The 26,100-nt window shown below is 47.5% G+C and overlaps 1 protein-coding gene across 1 annotated transcript in view; it reads left to right on the top strand.

Moving 5' to 3' along the window:
- The first annotated feature begins 11,263 nt into the window (after positions 1-11,263).
- The window catches only part of PRPF18 (pre-mRNA processing factor 18), a 110,727-nt gene continuing 95,890 nt past the window's right edge, over positions 11,264-26,100 (top strand). The window contains exon 1 of the mRNA XM_073551275.1: positions 11,264-11,462. Within this exon, the coding sequence (XP_073407376.1) occupies positions 11,397-11,462 (66 nt within the window). The 5' untranslated portion in view covers positions 11,264-11,396. The remainder of the gene's footprint in view (positions 11,463-26,100) is intronic.

The raw sequence follows: 26,100 nt of genomic DNA on the forward strand, positions 1-26,100 counted from the left end.
GTTAATTCTAATTCCTCCATCTTGTTGGCGAGGCTTCTGGCATTAGTATACATGTATTTTATGTATTTCGCTGTACCTCTATTCTTTCTTAAATTATTAACTGTTCTAACCCCACCCCCCATGCCACCCCCAATTTCATTATTTGTGCCCAGGTCTCTATCTGCACTGTCTTCCCCTCCTAAAAAATGTATACCCTCCCCCCAGTCCCTAGTTTAAACACTCCTCCAACCTTCTAGCCATTTTCTCCCCCAGCACAGCTGCACCCTCCCCATTGAGGTGCAGCCCGTCCTTAGCGTAGAACCTGTAGCCAACTGAGAAGTCAGCCCAGTTCTCCAGGAACCCAAACCCCTCCTTCCTACGCCAATTCTTGTACCACTTATTAACCTCCCTAATCTCTCGTTGCCTCTCTGGCATAGCACGTGGTACAGGTAGTATTTCGGAAAACACCACCTTGGAGGTTCTTGCTTTAAGCTTGCAGCCTAATTCCCTGAAATCATCTTTAACCCCTTCCTGACATGAGACGTACTATCCCGTCCATGGGACCCGGGCCCCTATGCCCATGGACGGGATAGTATGTCTACCGCGATCAGCGGCCGGGTGTCAGCTGATTATCACAGCTGACACCCGGCACAATGTGTCAGGGGCGGTCACGGACCGCCCCAGACACGTTAACCCCTTGCACACCGCGATCAAACACGATCGCGGTGTACCGGGAGTTAAAGGGAAGCATCGGCAGAGAGGGGGCTCAAAAGTTATAGCTCACAGAATAAAGCGATGCAAAAATAATTATTTTTTATATAAAAATAGTTTTCATTGCATAAAACCGACAAAACATAAAAAAACGACCTAAATGAGGTATCGCTGTAACCGTACTGACCCGAAGAATAAAACCGCTTTATCAATTTTACTGCACGCGGAACGGTGTAAACGCACTCCCCCAAAAGAAATTCATGAAACGCTGGTTTTTGTTCATTCTGCGTCCCAAAAATCGGAATAAAAAGCGATCAAAAAATGTCACGTGCCCGAAAATGGTACCAATAAAAACGTCAACTCGTCCCGCAAAAAATACGACCTCACATGACTCGGTGGGTCAAAATACAGAAAAATTATAGCTCTCAATATTTGGTGATGCAAAAACTATTTTTACAATAAAAAGCGTCTTTCAGCGTGCGACAGCTGCCAAAAATAAAAACCGCCATAAATAGTAAATCAAACCCCCCGTTATCACCCCCTTAGTTAGGGGAAAATAATAAAATTAAAAAAATGTATTTATTTCCATTTTTCCATTAGGGTTAGGGCTAGGGTTAGGGTTAGAGCTAGGGCTAGGGTTGGGGCTGAGATTAGGGTTAGGGGTGTGTTGGGGTTCGGGTTGGAGTTAGAATTGGGGGTTTCCACTGTTTGGGCACATCAGGGGCTCTCCAAATGCAACATTGCGTCTGATCTCAATTCCAGCCAATTCTGAGTTGAAAAAGTCATATGGTGCTCCTTCCCTTCCAAGCTCTGCCATGCGCACAAACAGTGTTTTACCCCCACATGTAGGGTATGAGCCTACTCAGGACAAATTGCAAAACAATTTTTGGGGTCCAATTTCTCCTGTTACCCTTAGGAAAATAAAAAATTGGGGGCAAAAATATCATTTTTGTGGAAAAAAATTATTTTTTTATTTTCACGTCCGAGCGTTATAAACTTCTGTGAAGCACTTGGGGGTTCAAAGTGCTCACCACACATCTAGATAAGTTCCGTGGGGGGGTCACTTGTGGGGAGTTTCAATAGTTTAGGTACATCAGGGGCTCTCCAAACGCACATGACACCCGCAGACCATTCCATCAAAGTCTGCATTCCAAAATGGCACTGCTTCCCTTCCGAGCCCCGACGTGTGTCCATACAGTAGTTTTCTCCCACATATGGGGTGTCAGCGTACTCATGACAAATTGGACAACAACTTTTGGGGTCCAATTTCTCCTGTTACCCTTGGGAAAATGAAAAAATTGGGGACTAATTGATCATGTTTGTGGAAAAAATAAGATTTTTTTATTTTCATGCCCGGGCATTATAAACTTCTGTGAAGCCCTTGGGGGTTCAAAGTGCTCACCACACATCTAGATAAGTTCCTTAGGGGTTCTCGTTTCCAAAATGGGGTCATTTGTGGGTGTTTCCACTGTTTAGGTACATTAGGGGCTCTCCAAAGGCAACATGACACCCACAGACCATTCCATCAAAGTCTGCATTCCAAAACGTCACTACTTCCCTTCCGAGCCCTGACGTGTGTCCATACAGTAGTTTTCTCCCACATATGGGGTATCAGCGTACTCAGGACAAATTGGACAACAACTTTTGGGGTTCAATTTCTCCTGTTACCCTTGGGAAAATAAAAAAATTGGGGACTAATTGATCATGTTTGTGGAAAAAATACGATTTTTTTATTTTCATGCCCTGGCATTATAAACTTCTGTGAAGCCCTTGGGGGCTCAAAGTGCTCACCTCACATCTAGATAAGTTCCGTAGGGGGTCTAGTTTTCAAAATGGGGTCATTTGTGGGGGGTTTCCACTGTTTAGGTACATTAGGGGCTCTTCAAAGGCAACATGACACCCGCAGACCATTCCATCAATGTCTGCATTCCAAAACGTCACTACTTCCCTTCCGAGCCCCGACGTGTGCCCATACAGTAGTTTTCTCCCACATAAGGGGTATCAGCATACTCAGGACAAATTGGACAACAACTTTTGGGGTCTAATTTCTCCTGTTACCCTTGGAAAAATAAAAAAAATGGTGACTAAAAGATCATGTTTGTGGAAAAAATATGAATTTTTTATTTTCACGCCCGGGCGTTATAAACTTCTGTGAAGCACTGGGGGGTTCAAAGTGCTCACCACACATCTAGATAAGTTCCTTGGGGGGTCTAGTTTTCAAAATGGTGTCATTTGTGGGGGGTTTCCACTGTTTTGGTACATCAGGGGTTTTCCAATCGCGACATGGTGTCCGATCTCAATTCCAGCCAAAAACGTCAAATGGCGCTGCTTCCCTTCCGAGCTCTGCCATGCGCCCAAATAGTGGTTTACCCCCACATGTGGGGTATCAGCGTACTCAGGACAAATTGCACAATAACTTTTAGGGTGCTCTTACCCTTGGAAAAATAAGAATTGAGGGTGAAAAGATCATTTTTGTGGAAAAAATATGATTTTTTAATTGTACGGCTTTATGTTATAAACTTCTGTGAAGCCCTTGGGGGTTCAAAGTTCTCACCACACATCTAGATAAGTTCCTTAGGGGGTCTAGTTTCCAAAATGGTGTCATTTGTGGGGGGTTTCCACTGTTTAGGTACATCAGGGGTTTTCCAATCGCGACATGGTGTCCGATCTCAATTCCAGCCAAAAACGTCAAATGGCGCTGCTTCCCTTCAGAGCTCTGCCATGCGCCCAAATAGTGGTTAACCCCCATATGTGGGGTATCAGCGTACTCAGAACAAATTGCACAATAACTTTTAGGGTGCTGTTACCCTTGGAAAAATAAGAATTGAGGGTGAAAAGATCATTTTTGTGGAAAAAATATGATTTTTTAATTGTACGGCTTTATGTTATAAACTTCTGTGAAGCCCTTGGGGGTTCAAAGTTCTCACCACACATCTAGATAAGTTCCTTAGGGGGTCTAGTTTCCAAAATGGTGTCAATTGTGGGGGGTTTCCACTGTTTTGGTACATCAGGGGTTTTCCAATCGCGACATGATGTCCGATCTCAATTCCAGCCAAAAACGTCAAATGGCGCTGCTTCCCTTTCGAGCTCTGCCATGCGCCCAAATAGTGGTTTACCCCCACATGTGGGGTATCAGCATACTCAGGACAAATTGCACAATAACTTTTAGGGTCCTGTTACCCTTGGGAAAATAAAAATTGGGGTGAAAAGATCATTTTTGTGGAAAAAATATGATTTTTTAATTGTACCGCTGTACGTTATAAACTTCTGTAAAGCCCTTGTGGGTTCAAAGTTCTCACCACATATCTAGATAAGTTCCTTGGGGGGTCTAGTTTCCAACATGGGGTCACTTGTAGGGGGTTTCCACTGTTTAGGTACATCAGGGACTCTCCAAACGTGACATGGCGTCCGATCTGAATTCCAGCCAATTTTGCATTGAAAAAGTCAAACGGCGCTCCTTCCATTCTGAGCTCTGTCATGCGCCGAAACAGTCGTTCCCCCCCACAAATCAGGTATCAGCATACTCAGGACAAATTGCACAATAACTTTTGCAGTCCAATTTCTCCTGTTACCCTTGGTAAAATAAAAAAAATTGAACCTGAAGTATTTTTTTTGTGAAAAAAAGTTAGATGTTCATTTTTTTTAAAATATCCAAAAAAATTCCTGTGACGCACCTAAAGGGTTAATAAACTTCTTGAATGTGGTTTTGAGCACCTCAAGGGGTGCAGTTTTTAGAGTGGTGCCACTTTTGGGTATTTTCTATCCTATAGACCCCTCAAAGTGGCTTCAAATGTGATGTGGTCCTAAAAATAAAATGGTGTTGTAAAAATGAGAAATCGCTGGTCAACTTTTAACCCTTATAACTTCCTAACAAAAAAAAATTTTGGTTCCAAAATTGTGCTGATGTAAAGTAATCATGTGGGAAATGTTAGTTATCAAGTTTTTTGTGTGCCGTATCTCTGTGATTTAAGGGCATAAAAATTCAAAGTTGAAAAATTGCAAAATTTTTGCCAAATTTCCGTTTTTTTCACAAATAAACGCAAGTTATTTGAATGAAATGTTACTACTAACATGAAGTACAATATGTCACGAGAAAACAGTGTCAGAATCACCGGGATCCATGGAAGCGTTCCAGAGTTATGACCTCATAAAGGTACAGTGGTCAGAATTGTAAAAATTGGTCCGGTCATGAACGTGCAAACCACCCTTGGAGGTGAAGGGGTTAAGGACCTTCCACCTACCTCTAACTTTGTCATTTGTGCCAATGTGCACCATGACCGCTGTGTCCTCACTAGCCCCTAACAGTAATGTGTCAACCCAATGAGAGGTGTCGAACTCAAGCGCCAGGTTGGCAGCACACCTTTCGACGATCTCTGTCTTGTGACAGATTGCCCTGTTCCCCTAATAATTGAGTCCCCCACTACCAGCACCTGTCTGGCCTGCCCTGCTCTCCTATTTCCCCACTTACTGGAGCAGACACTCCTCCAGCTTTCAGAGGACATGCCTTGCTGCAGCCTACCCCTGTACTGACACTCCCCTCATCTGCCAGCTTAGCAAACTTTTTGGAGTGTGCCAAATCAGGACTAGCCTCCCTGGTGCTTTTCCCTCTACCATGCCTTCTGTCACCCAGCTTGCTGCTTCACTGTCCTGCAGCTCCAACCTAGCATCCCCCCCCATCTATCCCATTGAGCGTCTGCTCAGTGAGCAGAAGACTCCTTTCCATATTGTCTATGGATCTCAGTGTTGCCAGCTGCACATTTAGATCCAGTATCTGGGCTTCCAAATACACAATGTGCTCACTTCTTGCACAGCTCCCTCGATCGGCTGTTCAAGGATTGCATACATGTGGCACAATGTACACTGGGTAGCATTGCCAATAGTGGAGCACATTCCTAATGGGGATTGCAGAGCACAGAAAAGAAAAGTAAAAATATATAAAAAGTATTAGAAAAATATAACAGGAATTCAGTAATACCTCCCTTGGAAACGCCCTAAATCCAAAGTCACTGAATCACAAGTCACACACTTACCACCGTTCGCACTTACACTCCGGTCACACTCAGCTCGCTCACACTTGCTCAGGCAGAAGATTTAAAGAGTTTTTTTTTTTTTTCACTTCACCAGCAAACCACCCTGCTGCTCAATGCACTTCCAAAAGAGCCCTGCTGCAGGCCTACAGCAGGAGTCTGTGGACGTATTACAGAAAGACAGAGAGTGAGTAAAGAGCGCTGCGGTGAGCTTACCTGCCGGAGCGCAGGACCTGAAACACGTGACCTCTGGGGGAGTGGACAGAGGCGGAGCCAGACGCCGAGTAGCAGCGGTGACCGGTGAAACCGGAGAGTAATCTGAACGTGCCTAAGTCAAGCCTGGTGGTCGATGAAGGAGCAAAATGGTGAGACGTAAGCGTGGTCAACACGTAGCAAAAAGGTCGGGAAGCCGAAGATAGCGGTGCAGTACAAACGGGGAAGGCAGGTGGATAGTTAGAGTACCAAGCTGAAGGTCAGAGTCAGAAACAGACAATAAGCACAGAGTCACAAGGCAAAGCACAGAACAAGAAAACAGACCGGGTCATACACAAGAAAACAATCAGACTAAACAGTATGCAAGCACACCAGGGGGTCAGACACACAGCCAAGACAGATGTATCACTGACAAGAATTCCCAGATGAAGGCGGGTAAATATAGCCTTCCTCAAACCAAAAGGAGGCCATACAAATTAACCCCGAGAGGACAGAGTAGGAACCCTGTCCACAACTATGACATACCTAAGGAGACCTAGAGAGGGCACTGAAGAAAAGCGCAATAATAATCAGGCGCTTTCTCTAGTAGGAAGTGGCCTGATATACCCGGAGACCGCTGCATAGGCGGTGCAGTGCTTATGGGTCAGTACAACACGGCATCATAAAGAAGCCGGGAGAGCGCGCGACCGTGACCTAAGCGGCCTAGCGCGCATGCGCAGGGAGTGGGATCCCCAGCGCGGCTGAGGACCTGGGGGAGCAGGCGAGACGCGGCAAGGGACCCCGGAAGTAAGGTGAGTATTGCCGGGTGTTGTAACAGTGGGCTTTGGACAAAAAAATATTGTGCATCCAGTAGCATAGCTATGAGGAGTGGGGGTGCAAAGGTGCGGTATACCACAGGCCTCACCTGGAGCTTACGCTACCCTTAACTGTGTGCACGCCAATACAGTAAATCCTACAGGAGGGCAGGTAGATTACTGTTCTGTAGACTGTAGGTCGTTTTAAACCTGCAGTGTACACGTGCCAATGCACAAGCAGAATGTCAAAATCCCAGTGCGGTGATGACAGCACTTTATTTAGCATGAGCCTCGCCAGTGCATTCCTCATGATCCTGGATTAGCTGAGTATATGATGCAGAAAAGGATTTCCAGTTTGTCAAGGAGCGCTTCCGGCTGATTCATTAATTACTCCGAATATTTAAAGGAATATCCAGTTTATTATTAGACATAAAAACACAACGCGTTTCGGCTATACATAAAATTAGCCTTCATCAGGTGAACTTCATATATATCTTTAAAAGACACATTTATATAGGGAAAAAAAAAAGGTTCCATCCTTCAATCAATTATCATCGATTAAAAACACATGCACACCTCTCCAAACTGTTGGGAGGCTAGTTGTAGGTGGAATCTATATTGCTTGGAATCTAATAATAAAAAAAAAGCAAAAACATTTTCTATGTGGTTTTTTTTTTTTCCTTTTTCACTTCACTATGCCCCTGATGAAGTCACAATTGTGACAATACGCGTCAGGTTATGGGAGCAATGCCTGGTCCTCCTGCACGTATCTGTGTATAATGGTCATTTGTATTTAGTGAGCATGTCCGTCATTATCTCAGCAGCCTGCTACTTTGGGTGGTAAAGTAAATGGGGAGGTTTTTGTCTGATTCACTTGACAAGTGTCTTAGCTCTCTTTAACCCTATATCTCCTGTTTATTTATTGAATATTGATTAATATAGTGGTTTACACTACAGGTTATTATATCGGGCTAATATTTGACGCCACAATACCTTACCTTGGTGTGTTGTATTATAACCCCACTATGTACTTCTTTCATCCTTTGTGCAATTGATGCATTCAGCAATATTATAGATTGGGTTGTATTGGGCTGAGTCTACTATACACATTTTGTGTCTCCTACATCTTTGCTCTTCCCATACTTACTCATATATATATGCACTCAGGACACGATCGTTGATGCATTGAAACTATTGTGCTTAGTAATACCATACATACAGATCCTTTTTGTACGGCTGAGTGTATTACACACATTACATTTATTATGTTGACCTGTTGCACATATTGCATATCTATTATTGGGTGATGTCATGTTGGACTTGTTATTGCTCCCAGGTTTACAGGTTATGTCAAAATAAGGCTAGTTTCACATTAGCGTTTTTTTGCGCAGAGCATCGGGCACATAAAAAACGCAAAGAAAAACGCAAAACAAACGTGCGTTTTTTTAACGTCATGCGCACGATGATGCTTAAAAAAAACGCAGCGTTTGCGTTTTACATGCGTTTTTGCATGCGTTTGCGTTTTTTATGCGCATGCGTTTTTAAGTGTGACGTTTTTTCCATTGTCTAGAGAATATTCTAGACTTGTTCCCATAGACTTCAATGTGTTGTTTTTGCGCATTCCGTGCGCAAGCGTGCGCATGCGTTTTTTTGCCAAGACAGGGCGCACCAAAAAATGCAACATGTTGCGTCTGGCGCGCCTGGCGCAAAAGACAAAAAAACGCATGCGCACGAAAACGCAAGTGTGCGCAAGACCATGCGCACGTCATGTTAAACATAGGTGCGCAGTGCGCATGCGCACGGGTGCGCACAATGCGCTGCGTACAAAAGCGCAAATGTGAAACCAGCCTAACCGTTGCTCATTTTAAATGTTTTTAATATATTTTTTGGTGTTTTTGTGTATCCTATGTAATAAAATTGATAATTTTTCTATGGTGATCCCTGCTTTTGGTGTATGTCCGCTTGGTTCTCTTTTTTGATAGTCTTCAGGAAAATGGTGCTGGTGGCAACAATTGTGCAGTTTGAGATCTTGGCTCATTACCAGAGCCATTTGATTGAAGCTAATGAGATCAATTTGCTTAAGCACCACTCACGGCTAGGATAAGCCGGCGCGGAATTTAACCCATTTCCAACATTGGGCGTAAATTTACGCCAATGTCGTACTCCCCTCCCTTTGATGAGGGCTCCAGCGGTGAACCCACATCTTTCCCGGGACATGTCAGCTGTTTTGAACAGCAGACATGTGCCTGCAATAGCCGCGGGTGAAATTGCAATCCACCTGTGGCTATTAACTCATCAAATGCTGCTGTCAAATGCTGACAGTGGCATTTAAGAAGCACTTCTGGCAATCGCGCCGGAAATCCACCCACCGGTGATTGCGGGTCACCGGTGGATTGGCATGACAACCTGAGGTCTTCTGGAGACCTCTGGTTGTCACTGCCAGCTTGCTGTGAGCGCTACCCGGTGGTTGGCACCACAGCAAGTAATTCTACTACATACAGGCGATCTGATCATTGCCTCTATGTAGCAGAGCCGATTGGGTTATGGCAGCTTCTAGTCTCCCATGGAGACTATTGAAGCATGCCAAAAGTAAAAAAAAAAGTTTTTAAAAATATAAAAGTTCAAATCACCCCCCTTTCGCCCCATTCAAAATAAAACAAGCAAAAAAATTAAACCTACACATATTTGGTATTGCCGCTTTCAGAATCACCCGATCTATCAATAAAAAAAAGGATTAACCTGATCGGTAAACGGCATAGTAAGAAAAAAGTCAAAACGCCAGAATTACATTTTTTTGGTCACCATGACATTGCATTAAAATGCAGTAATGGGCAATCAAAAGATCGTATCTGCAGCAAAATGGTATCATTAAAAGCGTCAGCATGCAAAAAAATAAGCCCTCACCCAACCCGAGATCACGAAAAATGGAGGCACTATGGGTATCGGAAAATGGCACAATTTTTTCTTTAACAAAGTTTGGAATTTTTTTTCACCACTTAAAAAAGAACCTAGACGTGTTTGGTGTCTATGAACTTGTAATGACCTGGAGAATCATAATGGCAAGTCAGTTTTATTAAAAAAAGCCAAACAAAAAAGTTGTGTGGGATGGCACTTTTTTTGCAATTTCACCGCACTTGGATTTTTTTTCCCCGTTTTCTAGTACACAACATGGTATAACCAATGGTGTCGTTCATAAGTACAACTCGTCCAGCAAAAAAACAAACCCTCACATGGCCATATTGATGGAAAAATAAAAAAGCTATGGAGCTGAGAAGGGGAGCAAAAAATGAAAACACAAAGCTGAAAATACCTCTGGTCATGAAGGGGTTAAACAAGGGCACAGTGGTGGCTATTATTGGGGCAGTAAGAGTTATTGTGACAAACGGTAGGTACCGTAATAGAGACACATATGGCAGCAGCGGTGCAGCATTTGGGGTATCAGCAGGATGGTCAGGTTGGGGATAGATGATGACAGTGCCTGAAATGTGAGAAGTCAGATGTGTCTTTGTGATTCCTGTAGACGAGTCCTGGGTGGAGAAGTCGTCATGGCGGTCTGGGCCAGAGGGAAAAGACGGGAAACGTGAACGATTCCATCAGAAAGAACGTCAGCGGTAAGTCATTATCTGTAACTATATGGTGATCACTTCTATGTTCAGCAGGACTGGAATCTACCACTATATGTAACCGTAAGGCGTTAATATCAGTGCGCCACCTTAGCTGTGATCAGGGTTACCGGTTAAGCCCCCGTTACACACTGCGATATCGCTAGCAATATCGCTGTAAAGTCACCGATTTTGTGACGTTGCAGCGATATTGCTAGCGATATCGCTGCATGTGATACTTACCTCCGACCCGCTCCCCCGCTGGTAATCGCTGATCGCGCGAGAAGCTCCTGGACCGTTCCTCGTCGGTCACTTCCTGCTGCGCTTCCTGCTGTGGAGACGAGCGACGCGTGGACGCGGGCGGGAGGACTCAGGATCGCCGCGTCTGACAGGTAAGTAGCGACCCCCGACCACCGCTATGTCGCTGGTGAGATCTGCCTGTGTGGCAGCTCACTAGTGAACACTTAGCGATGCACCAGCGATCCTGACCGCGTCATATCGCTGGTCGGGATCGCTGGTACATCGCTAGGTGTAACGGTACCCTTAGGGGCCGCTCAGGTCTTTCAGCCTCAGCGTGCACCCTGCATTACGGCATGGAGTCAATTCTAATTTCTGCCAAGCAGGGATGACACTTGTCAGTTCCCCATTATTATTGTACTTCTGTGGGACAGACCTGTTAATCTGTTTTCCCTGGTCCCATGAGCCGCTGCAGCCAATCACTAGACATAGTGGCTGCATGTTCAAGGATTGCTGAAAAAGAAATCTCTGAGGTGGACAAACTGTAAGACATACCATTCCCCACAGCCGTCCTGTGTGATCGCAAAGAGGGTTACTATGGAGTGCAAGTGTGTACATGAGCCGAAGGCACAGCTCCTCGCAGGGTCCTGAGCCGCACACAGAGCATGCGCATACAACACTGAAAAGCGGCGTGATGCGCACAATGAGGCGCCATTAGGACCCAGTAGGTGTCCACACTGCCGGACGCTCGGGGTGAGAAGCGCCTCCTTTTCCGCTGTAAACAGGAAGTAGAGCGCTGATGGAGCGGCTGGTGTGCGGTGTGAGCCGGTAACATGGACATTCTGAAGGCTGAGATAGCGCGGAAGAGGAAGCAGCTGGAGGAGAAGGCGCTGGTCGGGGTGAGGAGCTGATGAGGTGGTAGCGGCTGCGGGCCGGGGCTCCCAGGAGGAGGTGGTGTGCGGCCGCGGGCCGGGTCTCCAAGGAGGAGGTGTGCGGCGGCGGGCCGGGGCTCCCAGGAGGAGGAGGTGTGCGGCGGCGTGCCGGGGCTCCCAGGAGGAGGAGGTGTGCGGCGGCGGGCCGGGGCTCCCAGGAGGAGGAGGTGTGCGGCGGCGGGCCGGGTCTCCAAGGAGGAGGTGTGCGGCGGCGGGCCGGGGCTCCCAGGAGGAGGAGGTGTGCGGCGGCGTGCCGGGGCTCCCAGGAGGAGGAGGTGTGCGGCGGCGGGCCGGGGCTCCCAGGAGGAGGAGGTGTGCGGCGGCGTGCCGGGGCTCCCAGGAGGAGGAGGTGTGCGGCGGCGGGCCGGGGCTCCAAGGAGGAGGTGTGCGGCGGCGGGCCGGGGCTCCCAGGAGGAGGAGGTGTGCGGCGGCGTGCCGGGGCTCCCAGGAGGAGGAGGTGTGCGGCGGCGGGCCGGGGCTCCCAGGAGGAGGAGGTGTGCGGCGGCGGGCCGGGTCTCCAAGGAGGAGGTGTGCGGCGGCGGGCCGGGTCTCCCAGGAGGAGGAGGTGTGCGGCGGCGGGCCGGGGCTCCCAGGAGGAGGAGGTGTGCGGCGGCGTGCCGGGGCTCCCAGGAGGAGGAGGTGTGCGGCGGCGTGCCGGGGCTCCCAGGAGGAGGAGGTGTGCGGCGGCGTGCCGGGGCTCCCAGGAGGAGGAGGTGTGCGGCGGCGTGCCGGGGCTCCCAGGAGGAGGAGGTGTGCGGCGGCGGGCCGGGGCTCCCAGGAGGAGGAGGTGTGCGGCGGCGGGCCGGGGCTCCCAGGAGGAGGAGGTGTGCGGCGGCGGGCCGGGGCTCCCAGGAGGAGGAGGTGTGCGGCGGCGTGCCGGGGCTCCCAGGAGGAGGAGGTGTGCGGCGGCGTGCCGGGGCTCCCAGGAGGAGGAGGTGTGCGGCGGCGTGCCGGGGCTCCCAGGAGGAGGAGGTGTGCGGCGGCGGGCCGGGGCTCCCAGGAGGAGGAGGTGTGCGGCGGCGGGCCGGGGCTCCCAGGAGGAGGAGGTGTGCGGCGGCGGGCCGGGGCTCCCAGGAGGAGGAGGTGTGCGGCGGCGGGCCGGGGCTCCCAGGAGCTATGGCCCAGCAGCACTTTACATCCTTCCTGCAACCATCAGATTTTCTTGGGGAACTCAAACGGTTTACTGAAAAAGGGCTGAAACCTGAGAAAACATTGTAGGAAAAACCGCCTCAGACCCCAGCAGCAGGTCATACTACTGACAGAACGCGGCACTGATGGAGCAGCCACTGACTCCTAATATTAATGCACCAGGGTAAGGCTCGTATAGGGCGCCAGTCACACAGATGGAGCGCAGTGTCCGGCTTGCGGCCTATTACAGACACCTATACTATTAGATTAGGAGGGCTGAGCACTATATAAGAGCACCGAACAGGCACCCAAATTCACCAGAACTACAGGCCCTGGCTGCAAAAACATGAAAAAATGTGCATAAGAAGATAAAAAAAAAAAAAAAAATACTTGAATTATTGGTCTATAATTACGGCCAAACACACAATACCACATTGTCCTGTGAGTCCCTACACTAACAGCAAAAACAATTCAGTGAAAAGGGACAGGTGCACTTATGTAGTGCTGGGCAGTGAGGTTGGAGTTGGTGTCCATTTTGGTGGTGTTGGTATAAAATGGATGGACTCCGACAATATATAATTGGGTACAGTAGCACAATGACGAATGTGCTGGAAATGTTTTCATAATATTTTGTGAAAGTTCTGAAATGTCCTATAAATGTCTGTTTTGTCCCTGATCTAAGGATCTCGGCTTTTAACAGAGATGAATCTGTGCTGCACTTTATGCACATGGTCAGTAGTGACCAGAGCTGTGGAGTCGTGGTTGAGATGAATCTGTGCTGCACTCTATGCACATGGTCAGTAGTGACCAGTGCTGTGGAGTCGTGGTTGAGATGACTCTGTGCTGCACTCTATGCACATGCTCAGTAGTGACCAGTGCTGTGGAGTCGTGGTTGAGATGACTCTGTGCTGCACTCTATGCACATGGTCAGTAGTGACCAGTGCTGTGGAGTCGTGGCTGAGATGAATCTGTGCTGCACTTTATGTACATGGTCAGTAGTGACCAGTGCTGTGGGGGTCGTGGTTGAGATGAATCTGTGCGTCACTTTATGTACATGCTCATTAATGATCAGAGCTGTGGGGTCGGGAGTCAGGGAAATTGAGGAGTCGGAGGTTTGACTTACTGAATCCACAGCCCTGCTGGGCAGCCCACCTAATCTAATAGTATGGGCATCACTAATAGGCTGTAAGGCGGACTCTGCGCTACATCTGTGTGACTGGCGCCCTATACTAGCCTCCATGTGCAATTCTAATACTAGGCTACCACCACCTCCATGAATTGGTAGGTGTGTGAGTGGTTGTTTCATCAGTATTTTGCACAAGTGCTGTTGCCACCTTTATCATGGTGCTGCTGCATCCTGTTGTAACCTTGTGTTGGTGAATAAAGCTGAAAACAGACTAATGGTGACAAAAATCAATTAAAAAAAGTGTCTGGGCCTATATGCAGGTGTAATTGGGAGATACATATGTGTGATAGAGAAGTCTTTTGCACAGGAGCAGACACACAGAGAAGAGGGCCCCTGTGTAGGAATAAAATATGGGCACTTTGCCATCCAATCATTCACCATAATGCACAACTTCACTTGCTATAGAGATAGAAGTGGGCACCCTTACCTCTTCATGGTGTGCACCCCATTATAAATCCTACTGTAGTCAGTGGGGTCTGTCTGGTTCTTTTTGTGTTCGGCATTGGATGGATCCTTTTCTTTGCAGTAATTCTGTTTTTCTTTCCTTATGGCTGAACAAAAAATGTAGCTGAACTCGTGTCGAATGTCCTTTTAAAATGCAGTGGACGGTGCATTAACATCTCAATATATGGTGCCTGGTGTATAACCTAGCTGTGTGCAATCATCATAGCATTAAAGAGAACCTGTCAGCAGGATTGTGCACAGTAACCTACAGACACTGTCAGTTGGGCGTCTTTATACTGATTACAATGATACCTTGGTTGATGAAGTCCATCTTGTGCTTGTTTAATCTTTATTTTCAGTTTTGAGTTAATCATAAGCTCGTGCTTCGGGGCGGCCTGTGGTGGTGGGGTCTTCATGTGGTGCTCTGGTTAAGGGCCTGTCACACTAAGAGAGATCGCTAGCAATATCGCTATAACTAGTGACGTTATAGCGATATTGCTAGCGATATCTCTGTGTCTGATACTTACCTACGACCGGCTCCCCCGCTGATTATCGCTGATCGCGCGAGAACGTTCAGGACTGTTTCTCGTCGTCAGCTTCCTGCGGCGGTTCCTGCTGTGAAGATGAGCGACGCGTGGAGCCGGGCGGGAGAACGCAGGATCGCCTGGTGTGACAGGTAAGTAGCGACCCCCGTCCCCAGCGATGTCGCTGGTGAGATCTGCCTGTGTGGCAGCTCACTAGCGACCACTTAGCGATGTACCAGCGATCCTGACCACGTCATATTGCTGGTCGGGATCGCTGGTACATCGCTAAGTGTGACAGTACCTTTAACTATTCATCTGTATTGCTTCTGACGGGTCACTGATCCCTCAGTCGCCTGCCCCCTAGTTTACATAATGAAAATTATATACACACTAGCTGAAGAGCCTGGCGCGGCCCAGGCATAGTAACTAATTACGGTTAGTTTTAACAAATATATAAAGCTGAGTGTAAAGCCCTGCCCACTCCACATAGCCACATTCACTATAATATCCCACATCATCCATAAGAAAAAGAGAAAAGCTACAGACTGAAACCAGGATCACCTAAATAAACAAAATCATTTTATTGGATACAAAAAAGGACATAACCCATTAAAAACATTTAAAAAGGAAAGTCATGAATATGACAATAAACCCTGCTGGCCCAAAATAGGGCTAGAAAACTCTCCCAAAGAAGACAAATGATGTACACAAATGGTTAATGTTGGTTCACATCGCAAAAGACAAATTTTTTTGCGCAGAACAATACATATGAGTGAATGGTAATAGCTCAATAACTATAAATAATTAGATGTGGACATAGTAAGTCAACTCCATTTAGGAAAAGATAAAACAGTACCCATTCATTAGTCACCAACAAGAAGATATAATTTGTAAACATGCGACCATAAATATGCCTCAATAGCTACAATTACTGTGTGAAATCCTATAGGGAAAACCATCCCACAAAATGTAATGCAATAATCACAAAAGATATACATACAGAAAACCGCATGAATGTCACAAATACCAATCCCTCCAAGTGAAAGCTGAATATAATCAACTAGGCATATCTATTGCAGGGGGAGCTTGTGGAAATGCCCGACGCGTGTCGCCACACCATGGAGGCTTCGTCAGGGGCAAGTGGTTATACCCAGAACATATCCTATATAAGTATCCCATAAATTAACAAATAACTAGAATGCAGCTGCAGTGTTACCTCGTCACACACATGCCTTCAGAGGCGGTGGCAAGTCCTCAGAGGGTAGAATGGGAGCGCGTAAACATACACGTGCATAGAGACAAAATCAAATAGACCCCGGAAGTGTATTGGACGCGCAGGTCTCAGAGCAGTTGGCGCCTGCGCAATCAAATTACTCGCCTGGTGTAATGCCTGACACAGATCTCCAACAAGGGTCGGCGCCAGCGCAGTCGCAAGCCGCCTCCTCACAACACGGAAGTACCTCACAGGGGAAAGGGAGTAGCCATGGTAACAGGAGAAGCAAAGACACGGCATGTTGTACAGTGCATAAAGAACGATTCTAATGCACTAGTGATACTAAGATAGTAGTTACCGAAGACAACGATCGCTAGTATTATGTATGTTAATATGCCAAAATAAATGATCCAGCATTGCGCTTATCTGTGCGTGATCAACAAATGAGCAGTAGTCTTTAGCAAAAGTCAGCGCCTGCGCAGTCACATACCGCCTCCTCCATTCATCGATCGCTAGTAATGTGGATATACCACAATAAATAACCTAGTGTTGCACATATCTGAGTATGGTCAAAAAATAGTAACCCCTAACAAGAGTCCGCGCCTGCGCACTCACATGCCGCCCGCTTACACTACTGAAATCTGGAGAAGAGAATATATCACAGGCGGAGGGGAATAACAATAGTAACCAATAGAACACAAAATACATTTCACTGATGATGATCACACGAGCGATTTAGATGCACCAATAGTACGGTAGAAAATAGGTCATCAAATAATGATTTATAAACATGAATATATATCTACCATTGCTTATATCCCAGAACTGATTGGCCCATGCGCAGTAGCCTAAAGACTAAAGGGGGTTTTACACTAAGCGATATTGCTAGCAATATCGCTAAAACGTCACTGGTTTTGTGACGTTATAGCGATATTGCTAGCGATATCGCTATGTGTGATACTTACCAGCGACCGACTCCCCCGCTGTCCATCGCTGATCGCGCGAGAATGTCCGGCTCCATTTCTCGTCGGGCGCTTCCTGCTGAGACTTCCTGCTGTGACGACGAGCGACGCGTGGAGGCGGGCGGGAGGACGTCTGGATCGCTGTGTGTGAATGGTAAGTATCGTGCGCTGTGTCGCTGCTGCATTGCTGTGAGATCTTTCTGTATGAAAGCTCACTAGCGATCATTTAGCGATGAACCAGCGATCCTGACCGGGTCGGATCGCTGGTCGGATCGCTGGTGCATCGCTAAATGTAAAAGGGCCTTAACAAATGCTCAGGTACAATATGATTATGAAAGAGCGCAACTAAGGGCAAAGATGAAGATAAACAGTATCGCACAGAAAAACCTGTGTGAATAGTACAACAATAGAGAGTCGAAGCTTCATCAAATAGAAGGTGGCCTTGAAACAACTTGAGATGCTAAATAATTTGGCATACATATGATGCATTCATAAGGACAACACACAGATGGCTTAAGATATCTCAAGGGTCAGTTGCCTTGCAATACACACATATACCAAAAAAAGACCTAATTGAATACGAATAGAATAAAGAACACAAAAATGCTACATCATATGAACACGTATAAGCAGATTGAAAAGTTTATTAATCAAGCGATACTAAACATATCAATACACAGAGGCGTAGTCCAAAGTGTATCAATGCGCCCTAGTAGATAAAAGGAACACACATAAGATGTCTCATAAGTCGATTGTTTTGCAGTGCGCAAAAAAAGCACATAACATGCAGAACGCAAGACGCCAGATTGAATACTAGTAAGGCCGGAAAAAGTGAAAAAGCACAATACCGCTTAATATGAGCGCGTAAAAACAAATTCAATAGTTTATTATAGAATTTAATGACACTGAATGCATCAGTGCTCAAGAATATTCAGAAATCGATGCACCTATATACAAAGAACGAATACCTACACAGAAGGTAGTCAACATCAAGGCCATCAATTAAAGAGCCCATTATAGTCCTTTTCAGAGTAGAGTGAACATAGATACATTTACCCAACCACTCCCTGTAGATTAGGGGGTCAATGGTACCTCAAACAAACCAAAAAGGCTTATGTCATATCTCGACCAAGATGAGATGGTCATCAAAATTCAAAGAGCTACCGGACTACTACTACTAATATCCCACATCATCCCATCAAAGCCGCCGGGCTACTACCCCTAATATCCAGCGCTGTGGAGTCGGTATAACATGGACCGACTCCTAAAATATATAATAAATTGGGTACAGTAATTCAATGCAGAATGTGCTGAATATTTTTTCATAGGAATTTGGGAAAGTTATGAAATGTCCTATAACTGGCTGTTCTATTCCTGATCTAAGGCTACACTGACACAGCGTTTTTCCTGCGTTTTTTGAGGATACGTTATTCAGCTGCAAAAGCAGATCAGCTTTTTAAAAAACCGCATCACCTGAAAGGTTTTTGAACCCATAGATAATGTTCTCAGTAGCAAAAGCAGATTAGAAATCTGCGCTATTTATCCATATCTGTCTAGCCATATCTTATCTGTACCAAAAAGAATGAAAGCCGGGTAGCACACAGACTAACGCTCCCCTTTTTTTTTTTTTTTTTTAAGCACCAGTCAGGTACACCTCATAGCTACCCAAAATGACGCCCAGGACAGGCATTGGTCGTCTTCAGTAACACATCATCATCAATTGATAGTTGGAATAAATAGGCTGCATTCTTCACCACATCTTCTTAAGGTGCAGGCTTTATTTTCAAGTGTAGGGGTGTGCAGTATGAGTATCTGCAGCAGCTGAGGTGTGCAGTATGAGGTTCTGCCCCCCCCCCCCCAGGTTTGATCCTGGCCACGCCCATGGTGTGAATGTAGCCTGAGGATCTAGACTTTGTCTTAGCTGAGATAAGTCAGTGTATGTGTGTGTGTATGTATATATGTGTATATATATATATATATATATATATATATATATATATATATATATACATATACAGATAAAAAGTTTGGACACACCCCAATCAAAGAGTTTTCTTTATTTCCATGACTATGACAATTGTAGATTCACTCTGAAGGCATCAAAACTATGAATAACTATGAATTAACACATAGAATCATAGAATCGTAGAGTTGGAAGGGACCTCCTGGGCCATCTGGTCCAACCCCCTGCTCAAAGCAGGATTTGCTAAATCTTCCCAGTCAGATGTCTGTCCAGCCTCTGTTTGAAGACTTCCATTGAAGGAGAACTCACCACTTCTCGTGGCAGCTTGTTCCAATCATTGATCACTCTGTCAAAAAGTTTTTTCTAATATCTAATCTGTGTCTCCTCCCATTCAGTTTCATCCCATTGCTTCTAGTCTTTCCTTGTGCAAATGAGAATAAAGTTGATCCTTCTTCAATGTGACAGCCCTTGAGATATTTGTAGACAGCTATTAAGTCTCCTCTCAGTCTTCTCTTTTGCAAACTAAACAATCCCAAATCCTGCAATCTTTCCTCATAAGACAGGGTTTGCAGACCGGTCACCATTCTGGTTGCTCTTTTCTGAACTTGCTCCAGTTTGTTGATGTCTTTTTTAAAATGTGGTGCCCAAAACTGGACACAATATTCCAGATGAGGTCTGACCAGAGAGGAGTAGAGGGAAATAATGACTTGACGTGATCTAGACTGTATGCTTCTGTTAATACATCCTAGAATTGCATTTGCCTTTTTTTGCTGCTGCATCACACTGTTGACTCATATTCAGTCTGTGAACTAATAGTATACCCAAGTCTTTTTCAAATGTGCTGTTGCTAATGCCTATTCCTCCTATTCTGTATATGCTTTTTTCATTTTTATTGCCCAGATGTAGTACTTTGCATTTTTCCCTGTTAAAAACCATTCTGTTAGTTGCTGCCCACTTCTCCAGTTTATTTATATCTTTTTGAATCTTCTCTCTCTTCTCTAGTATTAGCTATCCCTCCTAGCTTTGTGTCATCAGCAAATTTAATCAGTTTACCCTCAATTCCTTCATCTAAATCGTTGATAAAGATGTTGAACAATACAAGGCCCAGGACAGAGCCCTGTGGTACCCCACTTGAGACGTTCTTCCAACTGGATGTGCAGCCATTTACGACCACTCTTTGGGTCCGATCACTAAGCCAGTTATGAATCCACCTAACAGTTGCCTTGTCCATTCCATACTTAGTCATTTTTTCAATAAGGATTGTATGAGATACTTTGTCAAATGCTTTGAATTATATGTGGAATTATATAATTAACAAAAAAGTGTGAAACAACTGAAAATGTCTTATTCCAGGTTCTTCAAAGTAGCCACCTTTTGCTTTGATTACTGCTTTGCACACTCTTGGCATTCTCTTGGCAAGCTTCAAGAGGTAGTCACCGGAAATGGTCTTCCAACAGTCTTGAAGGAGTTCCCAGAGATGTTTAGCACTTGTTGGTCCTTTTGCCTTCACTCTGCGGTCCAGCTCACCCCAAACCATCTCGATTGGGTTCAGGTCTGGTGACTGTGGAGGCCAGGTCATCTGGCGTAGCACCCCTTCACTCTCCTCCTTGGTTAAATAGCCATTACACAGCCTGGAGGTGTGTTTGGGGTCATTGTCCTGTTGAAAAATAAATGATGGTCCAACTAAACGCAAACCGGATGGAATAGCATGCCGCTGCAAGATGCTGTGGTAGCCTTGCTGGTTCAGTATGCCTTCAATTTTGAATAAATCCCCAACAGTGTCACCAGCAAAGCACCATCACACCTCCTCCTCCATGCTTCACGGTGGGAACCAGGCATGTAGAGTCAGTCCATTCACCTTTTCTGCGTCGCACAAAGACACGGTGGTTGGAACCAAAAGATCTCAAATTTGGTCTCATCAGACCAAAGCACAGATTTCCACTGGTCTATTGTCCATTCCATCTGTTCTTTAGCCCAAGCAAGTCTCTTCTGTTTGTTGCCTGTCCTTAGCAGTGGTTTCCTAGCAGCTATTTTACCATGAAGGCCTGCTGCACAAAGTCTCCTCTTAACAGTTGCTGTAGAGATGTGTCTGCTGCTAGAACTCTGTGTGGCATTGACCTGGTCTCTAATCTGAGCTGCTGTTAACCTGCAATTTCTGAGGCTGGTGACTCGGATGAACTTATCCTCCACAGCAGAGGTGACTCTTGGTCTTCCTTTCCTGGGGCGGGCCTTATGTGAGCCAGTTTCTTTATAGCGCTTATGGTTTTTGCCACTGCACTTGGGGACACTTTCAAAGTTTTCCCAATTTTTTTTGGGGACTGACACCTTCATTTCTTAAAGTAATGATGGCCACTCGTTTTTCGTTACTTAGCTGCTTTTTTCTTGCCATAATACAAATTCTAACAGTCTATTCAGTAGGACTTTCAGCTGTGTATCCACCAGACTTCTGCACAACACCACTGATTGTCCCAACCCCATTGATAAAGCAATAAATCCAACTTATTAAACCTGACAGGGCACACCTGTGAAGTGAAAACCATTTCCGGTGACTTTCTCTTGAAGCTCATCAAGAGAATGCCAAGAGTGTGCAAAGCAGTAATCAAAGCAAAAGGTGGCTACTTTGAAGAACCTAGAATATAAGACATACTTTCAGTTGTTTCACACTTTTTTGTTAATTATATAATTCCACATGTGTTAATTCATAGTTTTGATGCCTTCAGAGTGAATCTACAATTTTCATAGTCATGAAAATAAAGAAAACTTTGAATGAGGCATGTCCAAACTTTTGGTCTGTACTGTATATATGTAATCGATATTACGTAGCGTATTACATATTTACAATTTATTACAGTTTTCCAGGACGTCCACCTGACAGCACTATGGAGGACGTCCTCCTCCTCCTTACAGGGACAGGAAAGCACACGAGAGGTTAAAAGGCCATGTCCCACCCCCTTTCCCTCAGTGTTTTTCCTGTCCCTGCACGGAGGGACACGCGAGAGCTTACCAGAGGGGCCCAGGGGATCGTGCGGCCGGTCCAATCCTTCCCCTGTCAAGAGGTCCCGGGGCCGAAACTTCCCGGTGGGGAGTCCCTCGGCTCCAAAGGCCAGGAGCAGGACGACGCTCCTGGAGGGAGCCGTTCCTCCCGGTGGGGGGGCTCTCGGCTCCAGGACGGGTCGGCTCCCCGCAGGCGGCTGGCCGTGCGGGCACCGACAGAAGTGGGCGCAATCGGCCGCGGCGGGCCGAGTACCCGCAGGACGACGCCGACGGCTGGGCAGTGGAGGCCGGAGCGCCATGGCAGGCGGGGAGGCGGCTCCCTGCACGCGCCGAGCGCGGTCGCGCGCAGATGCCCGGCAGGAAGTGGAGGCGCGGCTTACCAGCGTCACATCCGGTGACGTCAGACGCCGGTTTCAAATCCAGGGCGCGCGCGCTCCTGGACCAAAGCGTTCTCCAGAGTCGTCACAGGTCGTTCCAGGCTGTGTGACTGCATCGGACGCCAGGGGATGGAAGGCAACACTGCATCTGGTGGAGGGGTAAGTGCGCATAGCGCAGACCACCCTCCCCACCCGTCCCCACAGCCTAGATCTGATGAGGTGCCCCTTATGTTATCAGGAAAAGGGAACCCCGGCTGAGTCCCCCTCGGGGAAGGACCCGGCGAAAGCCACCTCCAAATCAGTCAGATGTCCGGTGTGCAGAGTAAAGCTGCCAGACACCTATAGCAAGACCCTATGCGGTCCCTGTACCTCCAGGGTCATAGGCGAGGAACAGCCATCTCTACTTTCCGAAATGAGGTCGCTGATAAGGGAAGAGATTCAGGCCTCTACAACCCGGCGTCGATCCCCCAGCCCTGGGCCAGGTCGCAAGCGTCCGAGGTGGGAACCAGTCCCAGTATCAGAGGCGAGCCCTAGCGAGGAATCCGATTTCCGGGACTCAGATCAGGAGGAAGAAGGCGAGATCCTGGGGGATAGTCAGGAGCAGAACAGAAAGTACCTATTCAGACTGGAGGATACGGACGAGCTGGTACACACGGTCAGAAATACCATGCAGATGGAAGAAGTCCCTAAGCCAAAGTCCAGACAGGACTTAATGTTTGGAGGACTGGTGTCCCGCAAACAGGTGGTGTTCCCTGTGAGCGAGCACATCAAAGCAATGATCCTGGAGGAGTGGAAAGAAGCAGAGCGTCGGTTGACACTCTCCCGAAACTTTAAAAATAGACTGCCCTTCGATCCCGAGGAAACTCGGGCGTGGGAAGAAGTCCCTAAGATCGACGTCCCGGTCGCCAAGGTTACTAAGAAGTCGGCTATCCCAGCCGAGGACTCATCCGGTCTTCGAGACCCGATGGATAGAAAGGCGGACGTCTTGTTAAAAAGAGCATGGGAGACGTCGGCGGCCCTGATTAGAGCCAACATAGCAGCCACCTCGGTGGCTAGGTCTATGTTCCTGTGGTTGGGGCAGTTGGAAGAACACCTAACCAACAAGACCCCGAGGTCAGAGATACTAGCATCTCTTCCTCTCTTGAAATCAGCCACGGCGTTCCTGTCGGATACGTCGGCGGAATCAGTTAGGTTTGCGGCCAGAAACAGCTCCCTCTCTAATGCGGCCCGGAGAGCAGTCTGGCTTAGATCCTGGTCGGGGGATAACCCTTCTAAAGCAAAGTTATGTGCCATCCCTTTCTCGGGTCTGAGGGTGTTTGGTCCAGCCCTGGATAATATCCTTGAGCTGGTGTCCGATAAGAATAAGGGATTCCCGGAAGAAAAGCCCAGGCGGTCCCAGTCCTTTCGAAGAGGCTCCTTCTTCAGAGGACAGTCAGAGTTTAGGGGCCGGGCGAGGTCTAATAGAAGCTCCTACAAAGGCTCCTTCAGCCAAAGTGGGAGGAACAGAGTTCCCCCATTTGCATCGACATCTAGATCGAGGAGACAATGACGTCATAGGCATTGGGGGGAGACTTCGCCACTTTGCAGCAAACTGGTCACGAGTCACCAACAATCAGTGGGTCCTCAGAACCATCAGGGAAGGTTACAGGATAGAGCTCTATTCTCCTCCCCCCGACAGATATATTGCCCCCACTGTCGTCCAGGAGGACTCCGCAATGTGGTCGGATCTTCAGGACATGTTAGACTCAGGGGTCATAATACCAGTGTCACCGTCAGAAAGAGGGAAAGGGCACTACTCTTCCCTGTTTGCAATCACAAAGAAATCCGGCGAGGCCCGCACCATCATAAACCTGAAGCCACTAAATGCTTGGGTCAGATACAGGAGGTTCCGGATGGAATCAATCCGATCCGCAATTCCTCTGATAGACAGGGACGCAGTTATGTGCACCCTAGACCTAAAAAGGCATACTATCAGGTTCCTATTCATCCCTCATCCCAAGGCCTACTAAGGTTCGCGATCAGTTCACCAGCCCGGACCTGCCATTTCCAGTTCCAGGGTCTTCCATTCGGGCTGGCCTCAGCTCCCAGGATCTTTACAAAGCTGGTGGTAGAGGTGGTGGCCTACATGAGAGATCATGGTATTGTGATTGTGCCGTACCTGGACGACTTCTTACTGGTGGCAAGATCCAAAGAAGCGCTCATCCGAGACAGGATCCGATCAACTACTGTGAAGGAGTTCCTGGGCTGGGTGATCAACTGGGAGAAGTCGGACCTCACACCAGACACCAGAAAGGTATTCCTGGGAGTCCTCCTAGACTCAGCCGACAGAATATCCTAGCTACCCAAGCAGAAGTCCATTCAGGCCAGAACCAGAGGCCTGTTGAAGCGTCAATGCTCCATAAGGGAAGCAATGGAGGTCCTGGGCCTCATGACGGCCTGCATCCAGTGTGTCCGTTGGGCCCAATTCCACTCGCGGTTGTTACAAAGAGAGATTCTCGCGAGGTGGGACAGGAGTCAGGCGTCGCTAGACAAACCCCTAAGGCTCTCAGGACGAGTAAAGGAGTCCCTTCGCTGGTGGTTACAGGCCAGGAACCTTCAGGTGGGCGTGCATTGGACAACCTCTCCATACGTGGTAGTCACCACAGACGCAAGTGCGTGGGGATGGGGAGCCCACATAGAAGGGAAGATCTTCCAGGGGAAGTGGCCAGCAAGCATCAAGGCCAGATCCTCCAATTTCAAGGAACTCTTCGCGGTCTGGGAAGCGTGCGGAGAAACCGGTCGGTACTAAAGAGTCGTCATGTTCGCATTTTATCCGACAATACAACGACAGTGGCATTCCTGAAACACCAAGGAGGAACCAGACATCAACCACTACAGGCACTGGCGGAAAAGATATTCACGTGGGCAGAACGGACAGTTCGATCCGTGACCGCGGTACATCTAGAGGGTTCCCAAAACGAAGTGGCAGACTACCTGAGCAGACAACAGATCCACCCGACAGAGTGGGAATTGAACGTAGAGATCTTCGACCAGCTTTGTCAGCGCTGGGGGAACCCCAGTATAGATCTCTTCGCAAGCCGGAAGAACTCGAAGGTTCCCAGATTCTACTCCCTAAATCCGATGGACCATCCAGAGGGCGTAGACGCCCTGAGTCAGACTTGGGGAGATTCCCTGTCTTATGCGTTCCCACCACTGGCCCTCATACCGGCAGTGCTCAGAAAGATACGCGAGGACCACGCAAGAGTGATATTGATAGTGCCATACTGGCCGAGGAGAAGCTGGTTTTCCCTTCTGGGAGCCATGGCAGTAGAAGATCCAGTCGAGCTGCCCTTGTGGGAGAACATCATCCACCAGGGCCCGATCCACCACCCGGACCCAGCAAGACTCCATTTATCGGCTTGGATCCTGAGAGGGACATCCTGAAGGCAAAAGGATTGTCGGAGCAGGTCATATCCACCCTACAGGCCAGCAGGAAGCCGGTGACGTCGGCAATTTATCGGAAGATATGGAAGAGATTCTGTCTGGGGGTGGCAGGTCCGAGCTCGTGGCAGGTACCCCTGATCTCCCTAACATACTAGGGTTCCTGCAGGCAGGTTTTAATAAAGGCCTCAAGCCCAGCACTCTAAAAGTCCAGGTTTCAGCTTTGAGCGCCTTCTTCGATTATCAGTTAGCTGCACATCCCTGGGTGATAAGGTTTATAAAAGCCACACAGCGCCTGCGCCCCACGATTAGGCAGCTCACCCCGCCATGGGACCTGGGCCTGGTACTTCGGTTCCTCTGCTCGGACACTTTCGCCCTTAGTGAGAAGATAGCC

Source organism: Dendrobates tinctorius, unplaced genomic scaffold (genome assembly GCF_039654945.1).
Source record: "Dendrobates tinctorius isolate UK_male_01 unplaced genomic scaffold, ASM3965494v1 ptg000174l, whole genome shotgun sequence".
NCBI classification, from domain to species: Eukaryota; Metazoa; Chordata; class Amphibia; order Anura; family Dendrobatidae; genus Dendrobates; species Dendrobates tinctorius.